This window comes from Arachis stenosperma, chromosome 1, assembly GCF_014773155.1.
Source record: "Arachis stenosperma cultivar V10309 chromosome 1, arast.V10309.gnm1.PFL2, whole genome shotgun sequence".
In the NCBI taxonomy this organism is placed as follows: Eukaryota; Viridiplantae; Streptophyta; class Magnoliopsida; order Fabales; family Fabaceae; genus Arachis; species Arachis stenosperma.
In genome coordinates this window covers 66,120,648-66,132,540 of record NC_080377.1, presented here as the reverse complement: position 1 = coordinate 66,132,540, position 11,893 = coordinate 66,120,648, and the positions used below count along the sequence as shown (strand labels likewise).

The following is an 11,893-nucleotide window of genomic DNA, read 5'->3' as shown; positions in this document are numbered from 1 at the left end:
TTTGTGTGCGTCTCATTAATGGCCACCAACGACCACTGTATCAATTACTCCTATTGATTAAATGAATGAATTGGGATGTGTGTGCTTCATTGTCCCAACAACATAGTCAATATTATACAAAATTACAAATAAAACAAAAGTAGTTTGTAAAATTTTCTGAAATAAATCCACGAAGTCCATTGAAACTAATAAATTCGTTCATTGATGCGGCGAATTTGTTTATATTTCTGTACAATTTAGTTCGTAATTTTTTTTTTTGTTTAATTTATATAATTTAAAAGGTCAAGACAACAAGGATAAAAGGCCTATAAAAAAGGATAGTCTCTACTGTATATCCGACCTCTTTAAAGAGGTCGGGCACAACGCTCTACTTGTCCAAACAAGTAACTGTCTTCGCGAATCTCTCTAACTATCTCTATCTTTTTCGAAAGATAAATTCTAACAAATTCCTAAGATAAAGAGAATGATTATCCATCAATAAGGGTGTAACTACTCCAACAAAAGTGGTTAACAACTCTACTATAAATATACTAACATCTTTCAGGTTTATACACGTTTTAACCTACTAAAAAACCTGCCTAAAGCCCTTGCTGACTTAAGTATCGGAGTCTCTTACAGGTACCACCCACCACTTCCTCACAAGGAACTCGGACGGCGGCACCTCAGGGTAAGAACAAGTCGGATGCTGCCTCAGAAGGAGTCTGGACCTTATGTACAAACCCAAAATCAACATTTCAGGTAACTTTTTGAACATTAGCACCTTTGCTGAGACCTGGAGCCCTTCGACAATGGCAGATAATCTGTCTGAAGACGGCCATACAGCGTCTGAATTAGAACCCGAACCTCAACGAGACGACCTTGCACTTTCAATACCCCACCATGCAAGAGGATGCACATTCCTCACGGAGAAGGAACATCTGGAAACCCACAGCTGAGGCGAATTCAATAAGAGATACATCCACCGGAAGAGGAAGAACCACCACATTCCACGGAGATACTAGATTTGGTCCACAGCCATGATGGACGACTGGAGCAGCTCGAGCATGAAGCTAAATGTCAACGGCAAGCAGAATGAGAACTGCAAAGAGAGGTACGACGTCAAATGGAACTAGAAGAAAAGCTCTTAAAATTGGAAGTCGATCTTATAAAAACGGAGCACTCGAGATTAGTTTTGGCATTGGCCTTTATGAAGCATTGGCCCATACATCAGTTGGATGTCAATAATGCTTTCTTACATTGGGATCTTTCTGAGGATGTTTATATAACTCTGCCACCCGGATTTCCATCTGCTCAACCGAATCAATGTTGTAAGCTACTAAAGCCACTGTATGGTTTACGACAATCTAGTCGTGTGTGGTATGACAAACTTTCTCATCTTTTGCTATCTCATGGATATCTGCAAACCTCATCTGATTATAGTTTATTTGTTAAATTTATTGGTGATCAAATTTCTATCCTTTTAGTCTATGTTGACGACATTGTTCTCACTGGTAATTCCATTTCTGAACTTGCTTCCATTAAGTCTATTTTGCACCAACACTTCCGAATTAAAGACTTGGGCCCATTAAAATATTTTTTGGGTATTGAGGTTGCCCAATCAGAGAAGGAAATTTGCTTATCTCAGAGAAAATATTGTCTTGATCTTTTGGAGGATTCTGGTTTATTAGGTGCTAAACATGCCTCTGTTCCAATGGATAGTACCACAAGACTATATCAAGACAAAAGTCCCCTGCTATCCGACCCTTTTGTATATCGCCGTTTGGTTGGTCGTCTTATCTATCTCACCACTACTCGACCGGACATCATGTATGCCACTCAACAATTAAGTCAATTCATGGCATCTCCTACTGAATCCCATCTTCAAGCTGTCAAACATGTGTTACGATATCTGAAAACTAGTCCCGGCAAAGGACTTTTCTTTCCAAGGGAATCAGAAATTCAGTTTCTCAGCTTCAGTGACTCTGATTGGGCCGGATGTCCTGACACTCGACGATCTTTAACAGGTTATTGTTTCTTCTTGGGCAGTTCTTTAGTCTCTTGGACCAAGAGACAAACCACCGTTGTGCGTTCATCCACGGAAGCAGAATATCGTACACTTGCCAACACAACTTGTGAATTTCAATGGATACTAAATGTGTTACAATTTTTACGCATCTCTCCTATCGCCCACCAGTTTTATATTGTGATAATCAGAGTTCTCTTCATATTTCTACTAACCCAGTTTTTCATGAATGAACCAAACATTTAGAGGTTGATTGCCACTTGGTTCGACAAAAAGCTCAAGCTGGAGTGATGAAACTTTTCCCAATTCCCTCTTCTGGGCAACTAGTTGACATCTTCACCAAGCCTTTATCTCCTCAACCCTTCCATCTTAATCTGAATAAGCTTAATGTTCTTGACATCTTTCATCCTCCAGCTTGTGGAGCGTATTAAACCACTCTTCCACCTTAGCCCATGACAACAATAAAGACGTCTCACGGTCCACAAATTCAGCCCAACAGAATATACAAATTTAATTGTAATTTTAGTCTTTATCTTATCTTATAGTTATCTTTATCTTTATCTCTATCTTATCTTTATTTATTTTTATCTTTCATAGGCCAATATTCTATATATACTTAGTTTTACCTTCATAATTTACAATTCAATTCAATCAGTCAACAATCAATAAAAGTTCTTTTCTCGTCTTTTCCTATTCTTTCACAATTTTATCAAGAGAAGAAACTAGGAAAGAGAGAAGCGAGATAGAGATAGAGGAAGAGGTATCTAGTGAAAGTAAAGATGACGAATTTGAAAGTAAAACTACCAAAACTTGGAGAATAGAATCGCAACTTAATCTGACTTGCAGCGATGATGAGATTGTTGTGGATTACATTAGGAAGAATCGGGATGGGAGAAATACTATGGAGGATACCAATTTAACCACAAGGGACAGAAGAAGGAAGAGAGTGACGAAGGTTTAGTAAGCGAATTTATCTTAGTTTTGCAGGAGAGAAGCTCAACAGTTGAGGACATAGATAATAGTCTTTTTGGTGTTTATGATCCGAAGTCTTTTGTTGTTTGTTTTGATTTTTAGCCTTTTTTTTATCTTCGGGATAGAGTATCCGGATGGACATTTGGTTTTTTGCTCGGTTGGTTAGGGCCGTTGCTAATTTTGTGTTTGTCGAAGGTGATCGTTAGCTTGTTTGTTTTTGTAAGGTGGTTTGGTGTTGTTTTATTGTCTTGACTTGATGTGTTTCGTCAAGCTTAAGAACACTACTCTCCATATACACAATTTCTAATAGAATATCAAATCTTTAAAATAGTAACTTTGTCTTAATTTAAATAAAATAAAATAAAACTGAGAATAAACTGAAATTACTATAAAATGAGGTCCTATTGCTTTCTTTAAAAAAAAAGGAAAAGGAAAAACAATAAAAACAGTAACAAAAAATATAGTGCGAAAGGTTGTCATGGATACTTGCCTGGAAACAGAAACTAAACTGAACAACTGAACCTAAAATTAGAAAAAGCAGCAATGGCGCGCACTAACGAACACTATACTGTTTTTTTTTTCTGCCTTATGGGTTATAACTTATGAACAATTACGCGTAGGGCTTACTTGTTCTTTCAAGTTCCAACAAAGCGATTTGTTATTCTTCCTTTGCTTCTTTCCCTCTCTTTCTCCTAAACATTTATATACTTAACCATTATTCTGTATCACCAGAATCCATTCAATTTTTCTTTGCTTTCTCTTCTCTTCTAAACTCTTTCAACATCTATCATCTTTTTCGTCTGATTCTCAGCATCCATGGCCACGGTACAATTCACAATCCTTGCTTCGCTTCTTTTTTTTTTGTTTAGATACATTAGTTTTCAAGTCTACTATATATATATAGTCAATGTGGGTTATAAGCCCATGAGTTAAGAATTCAATAAAAACTTCCTTCTTGTTTATTAATTATTTATGGTTTTTGTTTCCATTAAAATTTTTTAAATCCTTGAATTGTTCAGCAAGAAAGAGGTAGGCCATTGCCGAAATTCGGAGAGTGGGACGTGAACAATCCGGCAACAGCAGAAGGTTTCACAGTGATATTTAATAAAGCAAGAGATGAGAAGAAGATTGCAAAAAATCTCCCAACAGAGAAACTTGCCACCCAAGAAAAGAAATATAATGCACCTCACAAGCCTGTTGCTTACACAAAACATCCCCAAAAGCAAAAGGTAATAACATCTTCAAAGAACACCTATGTCTTAGTTCTTATTATGAGCTTTTAGTTTTGTCTGATTTTCTGAAATGATATTTTAATGCAGAGTAAGTGGTTTTGCTGCGGTTAATAATCCAATAAGGCGTGACAGGGGAATTGGATTCCGAGAACGACTATTAGGAAAGGGGATCCTTGTACAAACCCTAGATGTTGGTTTACGGGGACCAGATTCTTGAAAAAAAAATCCCCAATTGTTGTGATCCTGCTTTTTAGCATTTCAACCTTTTTTTTTTCATTTATCTTGTTTTCTTTTCAAGTTTTCTTTTTTCTTTTTTCTTTTTGGTTGTTGAAAGTTTACAAGATATTGTATTTGTAAATTATAACACTGGAAAGAAATAAATATATGTGAACTTATAGTCTGATACATTGCTATGTTAGGTGCTAATTATTTATTTATTTATTATTTCTTGTATTTTACATTAGACACTAGATATAGTTTTCTAATTTTTTTTTTACATGAAGAAACTCTTTCATCAAAAGATAATAAAAATAGGAGATAAAAATGGAAGTGTCTCAACATATCTGTAGGGTATAATTAGGGTATTTCGAAAATGAGTAGAACATATACATAGTCATATTAATTTTAGGTGCATATTATGGTGAAGAAGAAAAATGAATGATAAAAAGATAAAGATTCACTCTTATAAATAATTAAATATTTATCTAAAAAACTGTTATTTTAATTTTATTAATTTTTTAAAATAAATTTATACACTTATTTTCATTCTCTTCATACAAAAAACATCTTTCTCGTAGAATTATCTTTAATTTTAGTACTCTTTTCTTTTCGGATAACTGTTGATCTAAGTTGACTTGATTCTTACTTTCCAGGAGAATTATAAGTGCCGAAATGTGGAGTGAAATAATATGCAAGAAAAAATAGAGAAGTATATTTTCTAGAGGAGTGCTACACTTACAAGTCATTTGGTTTACAAGTCATACAAGTTGGGAGAAACTTAACAAAAAACACGCCGGCCCATATACAATTTCCATGGCGTGCTTCGCGTTCCTCCTTCTCCTCATCCTCTTCCTTCTTCTTCTCCTTCTTCTTCTCCTACTCTTCTTCTTCTTCCTCCATGAAAACGAGTTTCTTGTCAAATTTGTTCGATCTCCTTCGTGCATTCTCTCTTTGCCTTTTCATTCGTTGTTTTATATGCGTTTATCATTGGTATTCTTACTTCGTTTTTTTTTATTTTCATGGTTTCTGAAATCAAGCTTTGAAATTGTTTTGAAGATAATAGAACTTCAGAAATATACCTAAACGATTACAGAAATACACCCAAACGATTATAGGAATTCACCCAAAAGATTACAAAAATACACCCAAAATTCGTTAAAGTACACCTTATGCATAATTCAGAACTCTTCCTCTTTCTCCCCCTCATCTTCTACTGCTTCTTCTTCATTTCCTTATTTCATATTCTCATAATTCTTTTTGGGAGGAAAAAATCAAACAAAGAAAAAAATACATAATGTTGCAAAATCAAAAGAAGAACGAGGAGAAACACGACGATGAAGATGAAACATTTCAAAAACGAAGAAGAAGAAGCACAAAAAAAAAAGGAGAAGAAAAAGAGGAGGCATGAAGAAAGAAAAAGAAGAAGAAATAAATGACTTGTATAACTTATATGGAAAAAGACTTGTATGTGAAAAATTCCTCTATTTTCTATTATGAATATGAAAAATGTTAAGTAAATAAATTATTTTTATAACCAAGTTTAATTTAATTTTTTTTTCTTCAACTAATTTTTATTGTGTTAATAAATTATTAGACCAATTTAATTGAACTTGCTTATTAAAATAATTTGATCATGTGACATCACCATATTAATAGATTCCAAGAGTCCAGTTATTTAATTCATCGGTAAAAGATATATGTTTTACTATAAATTCACAAAGTGTAGCAGTAACTCACCTATAAAGCTATGTATCTGTTAGGATTCACAAATGCGCAAAATATTACTCTTGGAAAGGTATCAATTTTATTTGTAATCTGGCACCTTATGGAAACTAGAAAGTAATCCGCATTCACATCCAGTTTGAAAGATTACCCACCAAAAAACCAAGTGAGTAAACAAACAAGATAAAAAAAAAAAGTAGACTAGAGAGTAGAGACTACAAATGTTTAAGTTTCTTGTAAATACATAAAAACATCCGTTTGCCATGTGTATAAATATATTGGTAATCCGTAAAAGCTTGTAACTAGAGGAAGAAGCTTAGAAGGGTATCATGTTCATAAAGAAAACTACAACTTCTAAGTGAAGAGTTGCTCAAAGGAAAAAGAAGGTCCCTTGACAAAGATGCTTAGAGGTGTTACTGAACAGCACCTCCATTTCCACCCATCCCATCAACTTCAACACCAGTTGGGGGCACTGGGTTTATCGGATGGTCATACTTACAAGCCGGTCCAAACTTACAGAGTCCGTATCGTGTGTAATGCATGCAGGCATTCTTGTCCTGCATTTCATGATAAACATAATAGAAAGAAACTAGGTAAATATTGCTTCTAACTGCATATGGCTCTATCAAATTAGAGGTACTAATCCTTTAATCCATCATCGTCACTTGGTGTTAGATTTTTGAAGCCAGATACAGGATCATCACTAGGTTACACAACCATGTCAATTCAATTTTAAAAGCACTTATATTTATTTACCCACCATAGGTTAAATAATATTGAGAAAGAAGAACCATTTTCAAGTTTCTACACAAGCGGAAAAATAGTGGTATAAACTAACATAAAATGATGATAACAACTTACAGGTCTAAGAGGCAGGCCTTTGTCATTGAGGTTGCATGGAGGTAATGTTGCTATCCGATTCTTTGGATGGTGAAATTTACAATTGGATTTGAACTTGCAATCCCCAGTTTTCAGGAAGTAGCTGCATTCAGGTTCACCAGGTCTTTCAGGAAAGTCATCAAGTTGAATTCTTTTTTGTGGGTGTATATAAACATTTGTTTCGATCACTGGATTGTTCATGACATATGGTGGAGGTGGATGCATACTCCTCTCAGATAGGTAGGTAGGTGCCTTTACAAACCAGAAACAAGTCAGAGTGATGCAGAAAGTTCAGCCAGCATGATAATTAACTCTAGGAAGGTGAGAAAAAAGAAAACAAAAAGGACCATGCTGTACTGCATTCAGTGCATTGCACAATATAACTCACAGGTCAAGAGTAATAGGTACAAATCGAATATTCACTTCTAAGTTTACAACTAAACGTCCACCTCATGAACCTCAAATAGCTTAATAATACTCATTCAGCTTTCCAGTATGTATTCACTGCTAATGCATTGATATGTCTGCAACACTCAAAAGGTGACAATATCTCACCATATAAAAGGTATTTCAAACCAACGGTAGAATGAGATACAGTCAGATAAATGAAATAAATATATAGCCTGATAACAATAAGTTAATAACATTGCATGACAGGGCATTGGCAAAGTCAATCATCTATCTAGCATAAATTCTTGTATAATAAAACAGCCACTATTAGATGGCTACTAATATTGAATCTTAGGATATACCTGATATGCATTCCAATCAGGACTTGGAGGCGAAAGCATCATTGGCACAAAAGGAGATGTTTCATTTACTGTTCTTGGAGAAGACCATGTTGAGACAGACTGCTGCGATACACCATGTAATGAAATAGATCCTCCATTACTATACCCTGAAGAAGTATTAGATCGTCCATTACTATACCGTGAAGAAGGATCAGATCCTCCATTACTATACCCTGGAGATGATTCAGAACCTCCAACAGTTGTAGGGTCAGGATGATTAAACTTGCAGTTTGCTCCAAACTTACATGAGCCGGTGCGCATGTAATAAGGACATTCTCTCTTTCCCTATCATTTAAATCAACCAAAATAATATTTCCCTATCATTTAAATCAACTAGAATAATATTTCAGAGGTAACTATCTTTGGAAGCTGTAAAAACAGATAAAAGATGGTATTATGAAAGAAGCTTCATATATACATACCAGACGAATAGGCAGACCGAGAAAATTGAGTTCTGCCACCTCCTCGGTTGTTAAATCTTTTCCTTTTGTATGGTTATATTTACAATCTTTTCCAAACTTACAACCCCCGGACCTTAAATAATACTGCCATAACACCAGGAAAAACATTTATTAAGAACATTTCACATATCATTTAAAAAAAAGCTTCAGAAAGAAGCTATGTCTGAAGAGCAAAATCTATTCATTTAATCACGCCAAAGAAGCTGCCTGACTTACCACCCGATAGAGATTCATTCGTATTTTAACTCAACAATTGATAGGGTAGTGCAAAAAGCTTTTCCTTTTTTCTTTTGCATTTTCCCTGTTCATTTGTTTTCGTATCCACTACTATTACATATTGATGTATGCAAGCTAAATTATGAAGATAATTATTAATTTATTATTGTTATCTTGCATATGAAACTATCATCCCTGTCACTAATGTCATTATCACATGCTTCCTGGAATGCGGCTTGACTGAAAGAACCAGAACAAATATAATGTTATGAAAAAAAAATAAATGAAAAAAAAACAACAACAATGTCCTTCCTTCTCCACGGCAAATGTAGAAAAAGGAATTCATATAATTCTATTATCTTTATATCTCTTTGCAAAAGATATTGCTACGTAATAATTTGAGGGTAGCCAAAATTGATAAACATACAAGATTATATGCTAGATCAGACCTTCTTAAACTATCCTTATCCACAACCTTCTATGTAAATTTAGGAATACGTATTTTAAGTTTTCAATTAAACAACAGAATGTGCAAATTCTAAATTTACAATGAAATTTATTTAGAAGCATAATTTTGATAATAACCTTGCATTCTGTCTGTCCTGGTCTCTCTGCTTGCTCTTCCTCTCTTTCTGCTGGCCGCTCTTTAACAGCCTTCAAGTGAAACATCTTAGAGTAGAAACTTTTAAGATGTGAACAAAATATAACATGTTTGCAGTCATGAAAGGCCAAAAGCCTTGTTATATGCTCAATCACATATCCCTAATTCCCTCTTAACTGTATTACTTTTTCTTCCATTTTTATCACAGTGAAAACTGTGAAATCCTTTTGTTAATAGATAATATCATGTCACCTCACCTAATACAACTTCAAAACAAAATTGGGCCAAAAAGACAACATTGTACATAATCAAGTCCTAAGCCAAACTTGAAATCTAAAAAAATTGCAAAACTTCAAGAAAGCGCACAAAAAAGGGCCAAGAATACCTGGTTTTTCCTCCTATTAATGGGGTGATTGAACTTGCAATTGATTCCAAATTTGCAATTCCCAGTCTTCATATAAAATGCACAATCCTGAGCATCAGGCCTCCAAGGGTACTGGTGTTGTGCCCTACCACCACCACTTTTCTCTTCCCTATTCTCAACCCCATCAACATCATCACCCCCATCAGCATCAACATATCCATTAACTAACCCGTCATAATCACCATCCACAAGACCCACATTGACATTCTCCTCTTCCCAACTATTGGTCTCCCACCCCCAGTTATCCCCATCAGCACCACCACCTTTAAAACCCTCATCACCACCATTTACAACTTCATCGTCACCATTAGTAACACCCCCATCATCAACACCACCACCAACTTGGCCAAAGTTTGAAACTTTATCCCCAATCTCGCCACCCTCTTCGCCCACACCTTCCAAACCCTTCAAATCCAGCTTACTCTGAAGCTCAGCCGAGAGTGAACCATCCTGAGCCGTTTGATAGAGATCTGACGGCTGAGGATCGTCGGTGCCGTGATTGGAAGAAGGAGCAAGTTGAGGGTCTTGTTGGGTGGCGGTGATGCAGTCACCACCGCCATTGGGAAGTGAGGAAGAAGCAGAATCGGATTCAGTGTGTTCCATTCTCCCTCCACATTTCAAACCCTAATAATGGTTCTATAGTACTTTGTTCCACTCACGCGCAGAGGAAAAGGGCTAATGTGGTGGTGGTGGTGGTGTTTAATTTATTTAAATGTGTGAATGGGGAATGGAATTGGGGAATCAGCAAAGTAAAGAAAGAAAAAGCAGTAGCAATGTGTGTGAAGAAAAAGGTGAATGGGGAAAAAGGGGGGAGGGGAAAGTGTGCAACTTTGTGGCACTGTGAGCGAGCGAGTGAGTGGGTTGTGGGTATAGTGTAGAGAGAGTGTAGTATGCGTGCTTTGTTTGGTGCACTGCACCCATTATATATGAGTACATGTATCTTCCCCCAAATTTGCCATTTTGCATTTTTTGCTACTAAGATCTTTTTCTTCTTATATTAGTCTAAACCATTATTTAGTCTATATAGTGAAGTGATAGATTTTTAAATTGAGTGTTGGGTTTAATTTGTATACCAAAATAAATGATTTTATAGAACATTTAATGTTGTGTTGGCATATTAAAAAAAATAGTAGACCTAAATAATTTTTATACTTTTTTTTTTATAAGAGATCAAAGAAAAGTAAAAGACAAAGCTAGAACAAATTACAATATGTCTTGCTAAAAAGATTTTTCTAACCTCTTCTAAGACTGCAGGAGCTCAACTTGAGCGCTCATGTTTATAACATCACATCTTGCCATGGCGTCAACAACATTGTTGGGAGTCCACTGAATAAGATCAACACTAGCCCTCCATTTCCACTTCAAAATCTTCTGAATTTTGCTAACCATATCCTTGTCCAAGTAATGTGCTCCCATGTTTTGATCACTAATAAAATTAAAGGCCTCCAAGCAATCAGTTTCATAGAAAAACATCTCTATGACTAGCCTCCCACGATAATAGTAATCTCTGCCAGATCACAAATAATTCACATTTGAGCACTCGCACATAAGGGAAAGATCCCATGCAACCTCTCAACCATAAACCATCTGAATTTCAAATAACACGGTCAAATCACGCCTTACTAATATCATCAAAGATATTTCCATCACAGTTTACCTTAACCGAATCTTGTGGAGGAGTCGTCCAAGTAAAGTTCATGGAATGAGCAGCATGAAGAACCTTCTTTGAAAAAATATTCTAAAGCTCATTGTTTGAAGCATAGATAAGTCTCTCCACTTTATCAACGGACCAGACTTCATTGAAATTGAATGCATTATTATTCCTATCCCTCCAAATCCACTACAAGCAAGCAAAAAATAGGAATACATTAGTATTCTTATCTAAGAAACCATGTCCAAGTGCTGCAGAATAAAATTCAACTTCTTCCAAATGTTTCAAGCCTTTCGATGGTCCCTAAAACAATGCAGAACGGTTTTCGGCACAAACTGACACCTCCGGCAAAGATTGGAAGTTGCAAGGTTTCTTTTAAATCTAAATTTAGCATTTGGGACCGCATCATGAAGGAAAAGGCAAACCAAAAATTTAATTTTTTTTCAAAATTTATAACTGCCACAGCCATAACCAATTCTCATGCTCATCCTAACCGAACCTGCGCTTACTTAACCATGTGTAACCACTACTAGAAGAGTACAATTTTAAAGTTGAAAAGGTTCAACTCTAACCCACCATATCACTAACATCCCAACTCAGATTAAAGGCCTCAAGACGCTACTTGAAGTTATCAGATAGCAGGGTAGCAACATCAACCAAATTCCGAGTACCATCTCTCTAGAGATCGCCAATACAAAGCTTCGTATCCCATATGTGAGATAA

General features: G+C 35.6%; 1 protein-coding gene across 2 annotated transcripts; it reads right to left on the bottom strand.

The window, feature by feature from the left end:
- Window positions 1-6,349: 6,349 nt before the first annotated feature.
- LOC130973044 (zinc finger CCCH domain-containing protein 43-like) lies at window positions 6,350-10,411 on the bottom strand. 2 transcript variants are annotated; one of them, XM_057897420.1, is made up of 6 exons: window positions 9,481-10,411; window positions 9,080-9,163; window positions 8,240-8,362; window positions 7,779-8,102; window positions 7,009-7,278; window positions 6,350-6,704 (listed from the first exon to the last, which is right to left on the bottom strand). In XM_057897420.1, the coding sequence occupies exons 1-6, from the start codon at window positions 10,120-10,122 to the stop codon at window positions 6,561-6,563; spliced, it is 1,587 nt and encodes a 528-aa protein (XP_057753403.1). In that variant the 5' UTR covers window positions 10,123-10,411; the 3' UTR covers window positions 6,350-6,560. The 2 variants fall into 2 exon arrangements, with proteins under 2 accessions (XP_057753403.1, XP_057753407.1); XM_057897424.1 differs by having other exon boundaries at window positions 9,080-9,148; window positions 9,481-10,410.
- Between the last annotated feature and the right edge of the window lie 1,482 nt (window positions 10,412-11,893).